The 19316-nt window shown below is 42.7% G+C and overlaps 1 protein-coding gene across 2 annotated transcripts in view; it reads right to left on the bottom strand.

The window, feature by feature from the left end:
* Positions 1-223: 223 nt before the first annotated feature.
* xkr6a (XK, Kell blood group complex subunit-related family, member 6a) overlaps positions 224-19316 on the bottom strand; it is a 405072-nt gene continuing 385979 nt past the window's right edge. For both annotated transcript variants that reach the window (XM_080192345.1, XM_080192344.1), the window contains one exon: positions 224-1188. In XM_080192345.1, coding sequence (XP_080048471.1) covers positions 224-1188 — 965 coding nt within the window. The remainder of the gene's footprint in view (positions 1189-19316) is intronic.

Genomic DNA, 19316 nt, shown 5'->3' with positions numbered 1-19316 from the left:
CTTCTACCATTAAGTGTACAGTATAAATACTGTATCTTGTTGTGTAAAAAGATTTTTTTCACTTTTTTTGTTACTTACAAAACATATAGAATATCTTTATGTACAGACAGTTACCAGGAAAAGGAAAACATATGTGAGCTTTGTGTTTTGGGAGTTGTATGAGAGTGTCTGAGTGCCTGACGTAAACATAATTACTTCTTTGTCAGTTTCAATGGGTGAAGCTTTAAAGTGAAGATTCATACTGTAGCAGCTCATATACAAGTGGTCCATCCCTATACCTAATTCCTACAGATGTGGGAGTTACATACTGTAATATATTAACAGTTCTCCTTAGCCTTCTGTCTACGAAGTGGGCATCCCAGGCAGGATATCTTTTCCTTGGCATGTCAATCTTGATGATTGGTCCCTCCGGTAGGTAAGGTCGGCCTGATGGTGTAAGTGGCACTGTGGGTCGCACTTGGAATACAGGCAGGCAGGTTTCTGCTGCATCCTCCTCCTCCTGATCACCTGCCACTCTAGTTGGTGTGGTCTGGGATCCTCTAGGTGCTGCTGGCTGGGCTGCCATGGCTTCCAGCTCTGGAGGCAGAGGGATCCCCCAGAGCAGTTCAGCACAGCAAGAACTGGCAAGGATCCTGGTCCGTGGTCCCATGGGATGAAGTAAACCATAATACAGGAACATAAATGCTGCTCCAGCAACAAAACTAACAAAAACTGTACACAGTGCAGTTATGGCATAAAAGTCAGTGGTTGTGGGATCTCTGTAAAGATACCAAAGAAAAGTCAAGGCAGCATTTTCTGTCAAGATTACAGTATAATAGGCAAACATTCGATATCGTGTCCGGCCTTCTTTGACATTAAACCAGCAGAATATGTACACGATCCCTATCACCATATTGAACAGAATTTCCTCCCATTTGGACATGCAGAAATCTGTTCCTCCGTGAATGATCCAGAATGCCATAGCACACCAGTGCACAACTACAAATATTCCAAAATATAACTGAAATATAGAAGCAAACAATGCAAACGAAATGACCCTGGATGATATGGTAAACAAACGCCAAAAGATGTGGATTAGGGCACCTCTGTAGCTCATGCTTTTTTTGTCATCCCTGGAGTCCCGCAGCAATTTGTGGTATGAAGCTAGCACCCAGGCAAGGGACATCAGGGAGGCCATAGAAGACAAACCTGGCATGACAGAGAGAAAACATGGTTATAATAATATTTACAGCATTAAATTGTCTTTGATTCAAGCAAACCTAATGATAAAGGTTGAAAACATAATGAAAATCTGTAGCCAAACCTAGAAATATAAACTTACATCAATAACCACAATCTGCCTAAAACACTGCTTTGGTAAATCCAAACTTCTTGATCTACATGAAATTGTCTCATTAAGTAATATAAAACCATCTCACCTGCTCAATTTTTTCAACATCTTATGACGTTTTGTAAACAAATCCAGTAACATTAGATTTGTGCATCAAAAGTGGTTCTTGCAAAGCTGGAAATTTGAGAGAATTGGACTGACCTTATAAATGGTAAGTGTAACTGAATTATGCAGATTTTTATGAGAGACGAATAAATGTCAAACTTTCCACTACACAGATGCTAAGTCAGTATTTGTGAAGTGTTTTAATTAAATATGCTTTTTAAATTGTTACCTTTATTGGGTTTAAAAAAATCTCAGATTTGTACAATAACATTTTCCGGTTGTATCTGAAATGTTGAAGGTGCATCATGAAGCACTGAGGAAGTCTGTTACTGTGACTTGCAAAAAGTAAAACAAAGTCTCTGAATAGTTCTGTAAATTATGCAATTCAGACTGTACATCCAAATCATTGACTACAAGAAACTCACAGTTATTATGCTGCACCATTATCCTGAAGTACGAATATCATATCTATTATTGATATGAAACATGCTGACTGCAGTCCTGATAACCAGTGTTGGTACAAAAGTTAATACAAATTGAATAAAAACTTGAACTAGCTCATCCTATTGGATACTAAAATACAGGAAATTGATTGCAAGGCTCTCCAACTGCAGAATTGAAACAATATATGGCTAAACCAAATGCAGTACAATCATAACTTTCTTGACATAATCTGAAGCTTTAGATTAAACTAAAACATTCTAATCCCATGCAAGTAACTCTTAATCTTTATATACCTATTTCTCAGGAAAAAACTGTCTTGATTTGTATTAGAATATCATAACATTGTCATCCTGGTATCAATTTATCATACTAATTTTAATACAAAACTGCATTTTGATAACAGATTGACAAAATGTGAATGTTGTCTGGCACTTCACTGAGTAATTTTTTTCCATTATTTGTCTCATACAACAATTATATTCAATTGAATTTGTAAAATAATTATGAAGAGAGTTAGTATAATATAAAATGAAATGCCATCACTGTACATTTTTCATTACAATATGTTCAATTTTATAATTCAAGTGATTTTATTTGACGAGTCACCTTGGTAAAATAGAAAACGATATAATTATATCTCGCCCCATTAAAAACTGTAAAGCTATATAGTAATGGTACTTCATTGGGCCTGATTTTACCATTGCGTTGTGCCCATTTTCAGGTGCAAAAACGTGGTAAAGTTGGGTGTGAGGCCATGAACGCGATCCGTGCCCACATCCGCACAAATTGCCACTTTACCGAAACCAGGGAATGGCGGCGATCCTATTTGTGCCCGAAACAGGCGCAACGGCAATTTAAATGTATTTGCATGCATTTAAATTAAATTAATGAACTGCCTGCCCAACTTTATCAGCATTTCCCCCTTTACCACTGCGTTTGCCAACCCGGAATTGAGCCAAAATGGACCTGCTGAATAAGAGTTTGAATCGGGCGCTCCAGCTGCTGAAGAGCGAGTTCAGAGCTTCCAACGGCTCTGTGACTCAGATCCGTGGTGGAGGGGAGGAGGCAGGCGGGTCAGATCATTCTCTGGTTGGGGAGTGAGGCTCAATGTTGTTTGGTTGGGGAGGGGGGGAGGAGGAGGAGGCATGTCAGATTTATCTCTGGGAGGCAGGGGGGAGTAAGGCTGATCATTCTCTGGAATGAAGCTGGATCGCTGTCTGGGGAGGGAAGGATGGTGAGTGAGGCCAGATCATTCTCTGGGGCGGAGGCGGGGTGTGAGGCCAAATTGTTGTCTGTGGGGGTGTGGGGGGTGTGGTGGTGAGTGAGGCCAGACCATTCTCTGCGTGGGGTGGGAGGGGGGAGTGAGGCCAGATCGTTCTCTGAGGGTGGGAGGAGGGAGGCAGGTAAGATGTATCCCTGATAGGGGGGGGAGGCCCAGTTGCTCACTGGCGGGGGTGTAGAGGGGAGGAGGGCAGATGGATCTCTGGTGGGGGGGGCGGTTGCGGGGGCAGGTGGTCCACTGCCTCTCTGTGGGCAATTGGTAGGGGGGAGGCAGGCAGGAGTGGCGATCGGTGTGGGTAGCAGGGAGTGGGATGGGTGGATAAGGGGGACAGTGATGTTTGTGGGGCCCATCGCTCCCGTTTTTCGCTCCCGGGCTGCTTTCTCCGCCTTCTGCGGCCCAGGAGCGATCTGACACAGACGCGCTTTTTCCATTTTTTTCTAACTGCGCATGCACAGCTCAGAGCCCCGATCGTTCCGGTGTGCACTAAGCCCCACCCACAGCACGAATGTGACCCGCGATTTATTTTCAGGCTGAGTGTGTATGGGAGCGCCTGAAATCAGGTTTCTAAGTCAGATCTGCACTACGCCCAGCTTCAGCACTTCGAATGAAAATGGTGAAATCAGGCCTATTGTATCTAATCTAGAATCATACTTCTTAAAATTGTAATCATGAGCATTGAATTAATTATTAAAAATAATCTGAGAAAAGTCATGAGTTAAAACTAAAAACTAACAAACCATCTTAAATGATAGTTTATGATAATATAGAAATATTACAGGTTGATCGACATCTATAGATCAGTTTATATCAGCTGGAATTCTCTGACCGTGTCTGCAGTTGGGATTCTCTGGACCAGCTGCTGTGAATGGAGATTTTGTAGAATCCCTACAGTGTAGAAGGAGGCCATTTGGCCCATCCTGTGTGTGCCAACCACAATGCCTATTCCTATTATCCCACATATTTACCCTGTGAATCCCCTGACACTCAGGCCAGTTTAGCACGGCCAATTAACAAAACCTGCACATCTTTGGACTATGGGAGGAAACCAGCGCACACGGAGGAAGCCCACATAGACACAGGGAGAAAGTGCAGACTCCCCACAGACAGTGACCTGAGGCTGGAATTGAACCTGGGTCTCTGGCATTGTGTGGGAACAGTGCTAACGACTCTGTCACCATGCCGCCCCCATGGTTGACTGCCAAATTTTCTGTTCTTGCTGGCAGTAGTGTTCAAAAAAATAAACATTTTCATGGAGACACTGATAACCTACTTAGTATCCTGAATGTATTCCTCTCCACCTACCCACCCTCCCCCCCAAACACCCCTGGGTACAATTTCAATTGGTGACCTGAATGGGAAGCTGCAGTGAATTTCCCAGAAGCTCAAACCAGCCGGACAGTGAATTATAGGGTCAGGAAAGGTTCAAAATATTAAACTTTTTTATTTTCTGTATGGGTTAGGAGGGGTTGAAATATCTCTCTGGGCCTGATTCGGAAAGGTTAGCCCCCTGTTGCAGCTCTTTAATTATTTTTCCTAATAGGATGAATCTGGCAGTCATAACATCCTGACATAAGATCATAAGAAATTAGAACAGGAGTAGGCCATTCAGCCCCTTGAGCTTGCTCTGTCATTAAATAATTTAATCTTCACTTTCATTTTCTCTACAAATTATTTTGTATTCTTTTTCTTATAGAAGTAAAATTATGATGTTAATTTTTATCCAATATCCCACAGTTCCAAATGTCTACTTTAGAGGGGGCAAGCACTTGGAAAAAATAAGCTCTTAAAACTGTCTCTGTTCAATTTTCCAGCATGAAAATGAACTGGACGAGTTCTTTTGTGCACAGTATCAGCAGCCAGTCCGCATTGAGATGAGATAGTTCATCCAATGTACCTTAATCAATTTATTGAAATTGTTTTTTTGGTTCTTATTTTAATAAATTGAATGACACAAGAATAGTGAGCAGAGGCGACTTTCAATGAAGCACACAGTTTTGCAGCCCAGGACCCCAGCCAATGGAGGGGCCTCAAACTGAGAGGTGGCAGTGGTGCACCAATCAGCTTATCAGCAGGCAATGGCAAACAACGCCAGGGTCTAATTGGTGGAGTCCACTATCCCTGTTGAGAGGTGGTGGTGACTTGAGAGCAGCTTGGATGGATCTTTTGATTGTCTAATCTGAATTTTGTGAACATCTTTCTGACTTCTTTCATGACTTCTGACATCCAAGCAGGCAGCCTGAGGCAACAGTGAGGTCGCCAACCTTACGTCAGGGTGTGGAGTTGTGAGGTCTTCAGCGAGGACCAAGGAAGAGATGTTGGCCAATGGTCATCGAGGAGAGCAGCGGGACAACTCTCAACCTCCAGGCCAGGGTTGGGCAACCAACCAAGGAAAGAATGGAGGCCGGGCAGGATAGCAATCTCTGTAAGCAGCAGCCAGGCAACCGGCCACGAGCACACCTGGTCCTCAAATCTTGAAGCCAGCAGGTGCTGGGGGAGCAGTAGGGTGACTTGAATAAAAGCCAGGACTGGGAGTGAGAAGGCTGGGTGCAACCAGACCAGCAAGAGTGAGAGCAGAGGCCAGGTCAGTTAACCAGCAGCAGCCAGGCAGTCAATGAGCCACCAGCACACCCGTGAATTTAGGTCATCAAGGGGTACAGCTACAGTGGGGGTGACTTGACCCCCTGGTCAGGGCTGAGGAGGGCTGGAGGGGGTGGTATGATGTCATCAGGGGCCCCAGAACGGAGGCAGTGCATGGGACCCCCAAAAGTGTAAGCCTGCCTCTGACAGTGAGTATCTGGAAGCAACTGTGCCAAAAATAAATCTTGTGCAATCTTGACCCTCGTATTTGCTGAGGATGCAGAAAAATTATATCAGAACTGAGGAAAGCTGAGCAAATCAATTTCCATATTCAGGAACAACAACAGATGTCCTTCTTTAACATCAATCACAAAATAATAGTTTCAAGAAACTGTCGCAATGATCTTGTTTCATTGAAGAAAAAATATTTGAAGAGATATTTTCAGTAACTTCTACTGAAACTACTTCAGTAAAACAACTGCGAGGACTGTGTATGTTTCTATGGTGGGCATGATGTGCAGATGCCGGCGTTGGTCTGGAGTAAACACAGTAAGAAGTCTCACAACATCAGGTTAAAATCCAACAGATTTATTTGGTGGCAAATGCCACTAGCTTTTGTGGCTCTGCCCCTTCGTCAAGTGACTGGGGAGTTCTGATCACAAACAGGCACACACTCAGATTACAGAATGCTGATTAGAAAGTGAGTCTTTTCAGCTAATCAAGTCTTAAAGGTGCAGACAATGTGAGTGAGGATAGCATTAAGCATAGGTTAAAGAGGTGTGTATTGTCTCCAGACAGGACAGTTAGTGAGATTTTGCAAGCCCAGGCAAGACATGGGGTTTACAGATAGTGTGACATGAACCCAAGATCCCAGTTGAGGCCGTCCTCATGTGTACGGAACTTGGCTATCAGTCTCTGCTCAGCGACTCTGCACTGTCGTGTCGTGAAGCCGCCTTGGAGAACGCTTACCTGAAGATCAGAGACCAAATGCCCGTGACTGCTGAAATGTTTGCCAACAGGAAGAGAACAACCAGGCAAGACTGTTCTCTTCCTGTTGGTGAACACTTCAGCGGTCACGGGTAGTGAGACTTCTTACTATGTTTCTGTGGTACAGGTGCATGTTTTGACTCTTTGATTGTGATTGAAGTTTCTTTGTTTCTTTTTGTTTTTCAGTTGGTCTTGAATTTTCTTATTCAAAAATACAAAGAACAAAGAACAGTACAGCACAGGAACAGGCCCTTGGCCTTCCAAGCCTGCGCCGATCACATTTACCTATCTAAACCAACTGCTTATATCCCTCTATTCCCCATCTGTTCATATGCCTATCAAGAGAAGTCTTAAATGTTGCTAATGTAACTGCCTCCACCACCCTCTGTGAAAAAACTTCCCCCACACATCTCCACTGAATCTTTCCCCCCTTATCTTGAACTTGTGCCCCTTGTAATTGTCATTTCTGCCCTGGGAAAAAGCTTCCAACTGTTCACCCGATCTATCCCTCTCACAATTTTATAAACTTCTATCAGGTCACCCCTCAGCCTCCATCTTTCCAGGGAGAACAAATTTATTCAATCTCTCCTCGTAGTTAATACCCTCCATACCAGGCAACATCCTGGTAAACCTTTTCTGCACTACCTCCAAAGCCTCCACAAAATGTTCATTTTTTTCCCCTTTTTGGCACTTGTAGATTTAATTATCTCAGCACTTTATCCTATTTCTGCAAGTTCCTTAAAATTCACTTAGCTTTCCTGATGCTGTGTATTTGTTTTATAACTTTCACCATAAATTCTTTTTTCCCTTGTTAAAAATTTGACTTTACACTCCTTTCTGGCCTGATTGAATTCCCACAATCTCTCTTTATGTTTCCTTTCTTGTGACTTCTCAGTCATTTCATTCACTTCTTACTCTGTCTTTTTTTTTAAAACAGCATTTATAAGTTTCGGAATCCTCTTCCTCCTCTTTCAACTCTACAACAATTTCTTCACACTACTTGTGTGTTTTTCTTTTCTTGCCCTATTCTCTGTACATGTTTCTGGCTCTGAATAATTCTGTTAGTGATGTGCCATGAACTTCATTGCACTATCTTCTTCCACCAATTCCTCCTAACCATGCTTACCACCTCAACACCATCTCCCCCAACCACCTACATCTTGCCCCTTTCAAGATGAAAAGAGAAATAGACAAAAGAAAATGGCTTGAAATTTTCTGGAAGCTTTCAGTCTGATTATGATAATAACAGCAAAATTGCACCATTTATTGCTGTGCTAATTCTCAACTAACTGATTTGTACCGGTCTTATGTGAAACATTGCAACATGAGAATTTCATCAATCATTAATCCTGCATCTGATTTGCGTCAACAATAGTTGTGTACATTCTCTCACAACCAAATTTCTTAAATGTTGGCAAGGTTAATTTAGCTCTCTTATAAAGGGGGCTAATTTCTCATTCAGATATATCAGTTGTGACCAACAATTTCATTTATCTGCCATCAGCCCAACTCACCCCACCACATCAGGCATCCAAGATGTGGTGATACAGATACGGCTTTCCACTGCAACTTTATAATTGTACAACTGATCTCAGGAAGTGCAACTTTTTTTGTGGGGTCAGGAGGAAAATATCTGCTTCTCCTGGCTCCTCTTGTTTGGCGGGCTTCTGCTTCTAGTCTAACAGCTTCTGATATTTAGTTCAGAAGTGGAGACCATAAAATTGGCTTCAAAGTCCTATCTACATAATAAAATTGTAATCCGTTTAAGTTCATGAGTTTGCCATTTGGGTCAGGCAGGTGACTCCACTTTCCAACTTGAAGACAGCAGGTAGGCAGAAAAGGAACAGCAAATCAGCAACCTTAATTTTAACTTTGGTAATGCCAGAATTCCACTGGGCAAAGGGAGTTAAAATCACCTCTCTAGATCTAATAGCAATTCACAATATTCCTGAACAAATTAGATCAACAATGATTATTTTATATTACATTGGTTTTGAAATGCTTGGACAGCACTCATTCAGTGAAGAGTTTCATATTGTCAGTACCGACAGCATTTTGCTTCTGTTTCAATTGTGGTACGTTGACTGATGTTGAGTATTCATGAACAAAGGGAGTCAATCTGTAAATAATTTTAGAATAAGACCAGATGACGTTTAGCTATCATTTCATTCAATCACCAGTTCACATGATTTTCTTTCCACTCTATAGTATAATTTTTATAAAGTTTAAAGAACAGGCATTCCAAAAATTTCAGTTTACCTTTTAACTGGTAGCAGTGAGCCTTCTTCAGAATCAAGGTCCCGGGGGTGAAGGCCTGTCTGTTGTCAGCCAGTCGTAGGCTGGCATCTCTATTGAAAAATAGCATCACCAGGAAGGCAGTCGAACATTCATCTGAATCCTAGTGCGCCGCTAGATTCTAGGACACAGGTGAGTGATGGTGGGGAATTGTAGGATAGTAGCAATGGAGAGGCAGTGGTACTTGTAGCAAGGAAAGGGGGCTAGCTATTAGCAAGCCCCATTCCCCGATGCCAGTGTGTTCATCAGGTACAGGGTGTCTTTGATGTGGAATCCCTTCTTCCACCCACAGGAGGGATTTGCATTTGCTTGACCTGCTTCCACATAGCGAGCCCCCTACCTGCATTAGCCCATGGGAGCAGGACGAGGCCTTAAGTGGACATTATTTACTATTAAGGGCCTCAATTTGTGTGCGGGAGTGGGAGGATGCTTTTCAGGGGTCTTCCCCCCACAAACTTAGTGGGGGCGTAGTTGGGAACATGGCGCATCCATACTTGTCACTCTTCTGCCTGGTTAAATATTGCCCTAATTGTATAGTTGTTAAGAATGCTAGCAGGGAAAGTTCTGTTAAAGTATCTATTTTAATTTAACAAATTCATTTCATAACAAAAAGCATCTGCTGGCAACAGCATTTTGGAACACAGTCAAAACTAACTTGGATGTTCAAGGCTGATGTGTCTTGGATTGTAAAGATGTTGTTTCATATAGCTTCAACATTCTCATAGATATACTTATCTGTATTACTGCCAGGTTACCAACAGCATTTATAAATAAGGCCATGAAACTTTCACTCACTGACACCATTAAAATCAACAAACCTTTGAAGTAAGTTTTTAAAACCAAAAACCAAGCTCGTTAAGGTCATGCAACAATCTTAGAGCTGTTGGATAAAAGCAAGGTCATTGCCTCTGGAAGGCTGAACAGACCCAGCTACTGCACTCAGCAATTACAGATGAGGTCTCCCACAGCTTTCACATCATTGTGTGTGATGTTTGTGAATATACTTCTCTCTAATAAATACATAAATAAAAATTCTGCACTTTGCTTCCTCAATGCTGGCACAGAGACAATTGCTATTAAATAACTGGTATTGAATACTTTGCATTAAAGGAACAAAACGCTGTGCAGGTCATGGCAAAAGAGGAGGTAATTCATCTGAAGGGTTTAAAATTAGTAAGGAGGAGGTATTGGATAGGCTGTCTGCACTTAAAGTTGATCAGGCACCAGGAGGATGCATCCAAGGATTCTGAAGGAAGTAAGTGTGGAAATTGCAAAGTCACTATCTATAATTTTCTAGTCTTTCTTAGACTCAGGGATGTTGCTAGAGGACTGGAGAATTTCAAATGTTACATCCTTGTTTAAAAAAAAGATGGATACGCTCAGCAACTACAGACCAGTCAGTTTAACTTCAGTGGTGGGGAAGCTTCTAGAAAGTACAAATCAGGACACAATTAATAGTCACTTAGGCAATGGGTTAATTAACAAACGCCGGCACAGATTTGTTAAGGACAAAATGTGTTTTACTTGCTAGAGTAAGACTTTGATAAGGTAACACAGAAGGTTGGAGGAGGTAATGCTGTAAATGTGGTGTATGTGGATTTCCAGAAGGCAGTCGATACAGTACCATACAACAGATATGTGGTCAAAATTATGACTCCTGGAATAAAAGGGCAGTAACAACATGAATACAAAATTTTTGGAGCTCAGGAAACAGAGAGTTATGATTAATGGATGTTTCTTGGACTGGAAAAAGGTACGTAATGCTTTTCCCAACATATATTAATGAAGCAGACTTTGGTGAATGGATTTCAAAATTTATGCCAAACTTGGAAGCACTGGGAACTGGTAGAAGAATAATGTAGAACTTTAGAAGGACATAGGCTGGTGGAGTGGACAGATCAGTGGCAGATGAAAGCTATTGCAAAGAAGTGTGAAGTGATTCATTTTGGGAGGAAAAACTTAGGGAGATGATATAAATAAATGGAATGAATATACATGTGCTACAGGAGCAGAACAACTTGGTTGTACATGTCCCTAAATCACTGAAGATGGGAGGACAGATTGGGAGAGAATGTAAAGCATCCTAGGTTTGATTAATAGGGGACACGAAGTACAAAAGCAAGGAAGTTGTGTTAAACTAATTCAGCCTCCGTTGGAGTATTGCATCCAGTTCTGGGTTCCAAACTTCGTAAAAGATAAGAAAGCATTAGAAAAAGAAGAAGAGTGACTAAAGTAAACATTGGTCCTTTAGAGGTTGAGAAGGGGAATGTAATAACTGGAAATGAGGAAGTGGCTCAGGCATTGAACAGGTATCTTGAGTCAGTCTTCACAGTGGAAGACACAAATAACATGCCAAAAATTGATGACAGGAAGGCTATGATAGGTGAGAATCTAGAGACTATCACTATTACAAAAGAGGTAGTGTTGGGCAAGTTAATGGGGCTAAAGTAGACAAGTCTCCTGGTCCTGATGGAATACATGCCAAGGTACTAAAAGAAATGGCGGGAGAAATAGTAAATGCACTAGTGGTAATAGCGGTAATTTACCACAATTCGCTGGACTCTGGGGTGGTTCCCGCAGATTGGAAAACAGCAAATGTGATGCTGTGAAAAGGAAGTAGATAAAATGTGAGTAATAGGCCTGTTAGCTTAACTTCTTAGTAGGGAAAGTACTTGAATCTATTATCAAGGAAGAAATAGCAAGACATCTGGATATAAATTGTCCCATTGGTAAGACACAGCATGGGTTCATGAAGGGAAGATCATGTTTGACTAATTTGGTGGAATTCTTTAAGAACATTACATGTACAGTGGACAATGGGGAACCTGTGGATGTGGTGTATCTGGATTTCCAAAAAGCATTTGACAAGGTGCTGCACCAAAGACTGCTGCATAAAATAAAGGTCCACGGTGTTATGGGATACAGGATTGGTTAAGTAACAGAAAGCAAAAATTGGGGATAAATGGGTGTTTTTCTGGTTGGCGATCAGTGACTAGTGGTGTGCTTCAGGGATCAGTGTTGGGACTACAATTGTTTACAATTTACATAGATGATTTGGAACTGGGGACCAAGGGCAGTATGTCAAAATTTGTAGATGACACTAAGATGAGTGGCAGAGCAAAGTGTGCAGAGAACACTGAAAGTCTGCAAAGGGATATAGATAGTCTAAGTGAGTTGGCGAGGGTCTGGCAGATGGAGTACAGCGTTGGTAAATTTTGGCAGAAATAATAGCAAAATGGAATATTATTTAAATGATAAAAAATTGCAGCATGCTGCTGTGCAGAGGGACCTGGGTGTCCTTGTGCAGGAATCTCAAGGAGTTGGTTTGCAGGTGCAGCAGGTAATTAAGAAGACAAATGGAATTTTGTCCTTCATTGCTAGAGGGGTGCAGTTTAAAAACAGTGAGGTTATATTGCAACTCTATAAGGTGCTGGTGAGGCCACACCTGGAGTACTGTGTACAGTTCTAGTCTCCTTATTTGAGAAAGAATATATTAGCACTGGAGGGGGTGCAGAGGAGATTCATTAGGTTGATTCTGGAGTTGAGAGGGTTAGTTTATGATGAGACACTGAGTAAACTGGGACTATATTCATTGGAATTCAGAAGAATGAGGGGAGATCTTATAGAAACATATAAGATTATGAAGGGAATAGATAAGATAGGAGCAGGAAGTTGTTTCCGCTGGCGGGTAAAATTAGAGCTGGGGGTATGGCCTCAAAATAAGCGGAAGCAGATTTAGGACTGAGTTGAGGAGGAACTTCTTCACACAAAAGGTTGTGAATCTGTGGAATTCCCTGCCCAGTGAATCAGTTGAGGCTATCTCATTGAATGTTTTTAAGGCAAGGAAAGATAAATGTTTGAATAGTAAATGAATTAAGGGTTATGGTTAGCTGGCGGGTAAGTAGAGCTGAGTAGACAAAAAGATCAGCCTGATCTTATTGAATGGTGGAGCAGGCTCAAGAGCCAGATGGCCTACTCCTGCTCCTAGTTCTTATGTTCTTACATTCATTGGAGAGAATGCATAAATGTTTCACAAGAATAGCCCAAAGGATGAGAAATTTCAGTTATGTAGATTGCAGGATTTGGGGATGTTTCTCTTGGTGAAGAGAAAGTTGAGAGGAAATTCAATCAATGCATCCTTCAGCCTTCTCTGTTCCAAAAAAAAACAACAGTACCCTACCCAATCTTATCTCATAACTGCAATTTTCAAGCCTGGAAACATTCTTATAAATCTCCTCTGACCTCCCTCCAGAGCAATTATGTCCTCCCTGTAATGTGATAACCAGAACTATACACAAAATTCCAGCTGTGGCCTAACCAGCATTTTTTACAGTTCCAACGTTACATCCCTGCTTTTGCATTGAATACCTTGTCCAATGAAGGAAAGCATTCCATCTGCCTTCTTTATCAACTTATCAACCTGTCCTGCTACCTTCAGAGACTGGGGACATGCATTCTAAGGTTTCTTAGTTCCTCAACCCCTCTCAAAATCCTCCCATTTATTGTATGTTCCCTAGCTTTATTTAACCTCCCCAAATGCATTACCTCACACTTCTCTGGACTGAATTCCATCTGCCACATTTTGTCCACTCAGCCAAACCATTAACATCCTTTTGGAAACAATTGCCATCCCCTTCAATATCAACCACACTGGTGATTTTTGTGTCCACTATAAATTTCCCGATCATGCCTCATGTCTAAATCATTCATATATACAACAAACAGCAAGAGTACCAACACTGACCCCTGTGGAACACCACTAGAATCCACTTTCCAATCACAAAAACATCCAACAATCATATCCTTTGTTTTTTGTTCATGAGCCATAGAATCATAGAATCCCTACAGTGCAGAATGAGGCTATTCGAGCCATCGAGTCTGGACCGACAACAATCCCACCCAAGACCTAAAACTATGTATTTACCCTGCTAATCTCCCCGACATTGAGGGGCAATTTTGCATGGCAATCAAACTATTGCATATCTTTGGCCTGAAAGTGCACTGCCTTGAGAGTGTGGTGGGGGCAGTTTCAATTGAAGCATTAAAAAGAAAATTAGACTGTTATTTAAAAGAAGAATGTGCAGAATTATGGGGAGAAGGTGCAAGAATAGCACTAAAGGAACCACTCATATGGAGAGCTGGTGAAGATATGATGAGCCAAATGCACTGTAGCAATTCTTTAATTCTATGAATTTAAACAGACAGAAACCAGGGACTCTGCTTCTGCCCAAAATTATGACCTTGCCAACTAAACTGAGTTTGGCTCCAAAATTATCTTTTAGGAAAAACGGTTTAGTTCTGACATAGGAACTAGAATTTTAGTTGTAAATTAGGTGGTCTGGAATTATAACAATTAGAAAACAAAGTACAGATATGTTCAAATAACCAATAACTCAAGTGTGAAATGCTCCCTTGCTCATTTCAAAATTAGGATGCTCCAACTTCACCCCAGCACCACCTCTCCCCCCACCTCAGCGCCAACTCTCCTCCCACCCCAGCACCACCTCTCCCCGCTCCCCCCGCGCCACCTCTCTCCCCACCCAGCATCACCACTCCCCCCTGCACCACCCCTAACGCCACCTCCCCCCCCCGCCCACCCCAGCATCACTTCTACTGCCCCCCCACCCTCTCTCCCTGGCTGATTAAAATAAATCAATTTTAAGGTAGACATTACCTGATTTGGGTTCAGGCGCAGTGGATGACATAAATGCAGCGATTATGGGAACATGGAGGTATTTGGAATGCTCACTGAGTGCCTTCCCATAGTAAGTGTAAGCCTTGACTCAGTGACAACACTTGATAACACTTGATAACAGTGGGGCTTGATAACTTTCACCAAGTTGGGATGAGCTCTTTAAAAATGTGTCCTGATTTTGGGACTCCTAACTCCATGCCCTAGGTTTATGATTTTCGGGAATGAATTTTAAGGATACGGAATGGTTCATTTCAAAAGCCCGCACCCTGCACTCCTGACATTTCAGGGATGGGCATGTTCTGGTCCTCCACAAACTTTATGGAGTCAGGCCAGCTTTTTGAAAAGTCATTGTTCACGGCTCTGCATGGATGTTGTGAACCATATTCAATGTGAGGGAACCTTTTGAAAGATAAATACAGAAGCTCCTCCTCAAACCACCATGCAAAGTAATGACTCCACCCATGTAGCCCCTCATGTCCCTCACCCACTCTCACTTATGGGCCTAATCAACCTAATTTGTACATCTTTGGACTGTGGAAGGAAACTAGAGCACCTGGAGGAAACCCATGCAGACAGGGAGAGAATGTAGATAGGGAGAAATCGCATTCCAGAGACAATGACCCCAGGCTGGAATTGAACATGGATCCCTGGCACTGTGAGGCACAACCATTGTGTCACCATGCCACTGTCACTGTCAATGAAACCTCTTCACGTGAAAAAAATAGCTGCTGCATTTGCCTTAATTAACAGAAATTCAGTTTTAAAAGTACTTTATTGGGTGTCAAGATCTTTGGAACGTCCTGAGTTTGTGGAAGGTAACAAATAAGTGGAATTACTTTCAATTTAAATTAATGGAAAGAAAATTGACTGAGTTCTTTTGCACGAGTTCTGATTGCCCAATTTTGCAATAGTTGCTGTGCTGAAATGATTCTGGGCACATTTAAAAGAGTTTTGTCTGAGATGTCAATGGAACAATCTGCTTGTTTTAGCTACACTGTTTTCCAACAATATAAACATCTTGTTGTGGGTTTCTGGATGTACTATGGCACTGCTTTGTGTCATATTTCAAGTTTAAAATTTATTTGTAAATTTTGAAAGCTGAAAATGGGATAGAAGTAAACAGTTTACTTTATATTTATTATTCCTAACATTTCATGGATAGGTCAGGCAATCTAATTGATAAAATCACAAGAGACACATCCCTTTAAATGACTTTGGCTTTGTTACTGTATGAGTTTCCATCATGTGAATCTATATTCAGCGTGTTTTTTTCAATCCTTTGTCAGGTTTAATTGTAATTGTACCATTCTCATGAGCATGAGAAATCAATTCTTGTGCCAGTACTACATCTGTTTTCAGGCTTTGCATTCAATAATATTCCTTAGTGGCACTGAGTTCAAATTCAGTGAATAGTTAGAGAAAATCATGCCCAACTAATCAATTTTAAAAACTACACAAAGGCATTTCATAAATATGACATTCACAGCCAGTGCCACACCTGGATCATAAGCTTACAGGTGGCATTTTACTTTCTTTTTTTTGGCAGTGGGCGGGAAAAGCAGTGTTGAAGCTGCCAGCACCAAAGGCAGCTTTCTCCGTCGTATTGTCAGGAACATAGTGCAAAAAACTTGAAGGGGTGAGCAGAATCATGATATCACCCTGGCTGGGGGTCGGGTAGGGGACGGTGTGGGGGAGAGGGGACTCTGATTGATCCCGCCCACCGGCAACTTAATTTATTAAAGATTGGGGTGCCATTTTAAAAGGCGCTCCACTACACCAGAGTTATAATGGAATCACCCTAACCTCCCCCCACCAGCAACACAACACCCACCCCTCTAATACATCTCAAGCAGTGCCAGGGGCAGAGTCAGGGGGCAGTATCCAGGTACTGCCCGGTCATGACTCCTACCCTCACCTCCAAGCGATGCACTCACCTGAGCTCCTTCAGTGAGTGGACCCACCAGGTACATGCTGTGGAAAACCTATCATAATTCTACAGCTCCTTGTTTTGATGAGCAGTGTTTTTGGGAATCAGATATAAAACCTTGGTTCCTGCACAATCTAAAAGGCAATTATTGTAGTCCAGGACATCTCACATGTGCAGTGTTCCACCTTCTGACTACCGTGATTATCCTGTTTCAGAGTCACTCTCCAGTTCAGTACTGACTGCACCTTGATGCAGCAAGTGCTCGTGACAAAAATCTCATACCCAAGTGTCAATGGGTTCTGTGATGTTTCTCTGTGTGTTCTTAGGACCTTTGAGATGGGGCTGTCCTCCCATCTCATCAGCATTCCTAACAGGTGAAGGCGTGGTGCTGAAGGGAACAGGTGATGAAGGCTGCCAGGATCACATATTGTTAAGTCCATGTGCCTGCAGTATCTCGGCAACATCTCAATAATAAATGCATTGCACTCAGCTGGACAGATGTCAGACATTCCCAGATGCAGTGTGAAGATTTTAGGAGTGTTCTCATTGCATCTCATCATCATTTTCCTGGAATCTTGTGGCTATGAGGGCCTCACAAGCACATCTGCATTATCGGGCCATTGCAATGGGCTCATCACTTCCACACTCACCTTCTAGGACTTGATCATCCTCATCCCCTTCAACTTCTTCCTCACTGGAGAAGACATGCAGCTCTTCCATCTCCTCATCTAGGTCCTCCTCACTTTGCATCACCAGGTTGTGAAGCACGCACCAATGAATAATAATGCATGAAACGCTTTGGGGAATGTACTGGAGTGCTCTGTCAGATCTGTTGAGACATTGGAACCTCGTTTTCAGGATCCCAATGGTGTGTGCCACCAAATTCCAGGTTGTGACATAAGCCTTGTCACACCTTTCTTTGCACGGGTGACATCAGCCATGTCCTTTGTGAGTAGTTCTTGTCCCTGTGAAGCCAACCATACAGCCTGTGTGGCCCCTTGTGTCAAGGACCTGAGACCTGCTGAGGATCTACGAGTCATGGACACTTGTGCAAATCTGCTCACCTGATCTCTGTTGAAGTTGACAAACTTGTGGGCTTTGGCGTCAGTGACCTCCTGGATACATTTGTGGGTGGAGGCTTGCAAGATCCCTTATAGATCCCCATTGGACCCTGGAAGGAGTCACTACTGTAGAAATTGAGCACTGCATTACTTTTATTGTCACAAGCAGTGGAACCCTTCCAAGACACCTGGCACCAAATCTTGCAAAAGGAGGCATTTGTGAGTGACTAATCCTCTTGACATGTACAAGCATCTGTAACACTGGTTCTTGCTTATCTGCAGGTAGGCACATGTCATCTTTAGACCCTGGATCTAGTGAGGAGCCCACAAGCAACACCTTTCAAGGAATCATCTTCTACATGTGGAGGAGGCCTTGCAGCCCCTTGGTCTTGAAGGTTTTGCTCTTCCTTTTGGCGAGCCAGCTCACTCCGTCACATTCTTCTCCTTCCTCTCTTCTGCCTGTAAGAAATAAGGCAGACAGCAAGATCACCAGCCTTCATCTTCCTGGTGGTCTCCGGTGAGTATCAAAGAGAGAGACGCAAGAGGGCAGCATTTGTGTCCTAAAGGCCATTCTTGGTTAAGTCATTGCCTGCAGCTGTATCTCAAGGCCCCTTTATGTATGCCAGAGAATCTTGGCCATCAAATGGATGCCCAGTGTTTAGAACTCTTGAAGGTTCACCACAACCCACCCACTTGCCCCACACCACATGACCGAGTGATGACAGTTTCAACTGTATCCTGAGATTGCTTCTCAGGTGCTGGCTATCTCCTAACCTGCACTCCAAGGCTTTGTTGGACTATGAGAGTGAAAAATGAATATTCACTGTCTACGTAACAATAATGCGAAGGATTTGGAGTGCTACCCTCAGTGAATGTTCCATGCCCACTTCTCCCAATGGGATCCTCAGCCTTGTGCAGTCACCCAGTGCGCCATAATACTCAGTCGATTTTGAAGTCTGGGTCCAAAGGGTTAAAACTAGAGGAGCAATCTTTGGCATTCTCAGGAATCAGTGTTACTTTAGTGGGGATAATTGCTTCACTAGTCTGACTCCAAGCATGTCAGTTGAGCCAATGCTAACCAGTCTCAGCTGAGGCACAGTGCACATCTTTGAATTATTTCTCCATTTGCATGGCTGCTTTCTTTACCCACTCCCCACAGTTATGTGTTTGTTCATAACCTTCCCTGCTCCTCACAAACACTGGCGTCTTTGCCCTGAGCTTCCCTTCCTCCTGTCTGTGTTGCCTCTCCACACCACCCCCTCCCCCCAACACCCGCAACACTAGAGTCCTTGTCCCACCACCACAGTAAAAGCCAGTCACAAAGAAGCCACTGTGGTGGCTTGCCAGTGACCATCAACTTCTCCACACTATCCACCCCCCAAACCTCCCCATTCCCCAGAATCTACAGAACCACCTCCTTGCATTCCTTTTGGGAATCCTTGTGATCACTTTGCTGAGATATGTGAACTCACTTTCGAGTATCCCTCGAAGTTCTGGTCACCAGCTACATGTCTTTTAAATCACAACATTCTCCATTCATGCCAAAGACGCAGTTGAATGTTACTTGAGGATTCTTTCTGGCATATGACCACAATATTGAAATGTGAATTCAT

Source organism: Carcharhinus amblyrhynchos, chromosome 7 (assembly GCF_965287045.1).
Source record: "Carcharhinus amblyrhynchos chromosome 7, sCarAmb.v2.hapA, whole genome shotgun sequence".
In the NCBI taxonomy this organism is placed as follows: Eukaryota; Metazoa; Chordata; class Chondrichthyes; order Carcharhiniformes; family Carcharhinidae; genus Carcharhinus; species Carcharhinus amblyrhynchos.
The sequence above is the reverse complement of the archived record's forward strand: the minus strand, read 5'-3'. Positions and strand labels throughout refer to the sequence as shown.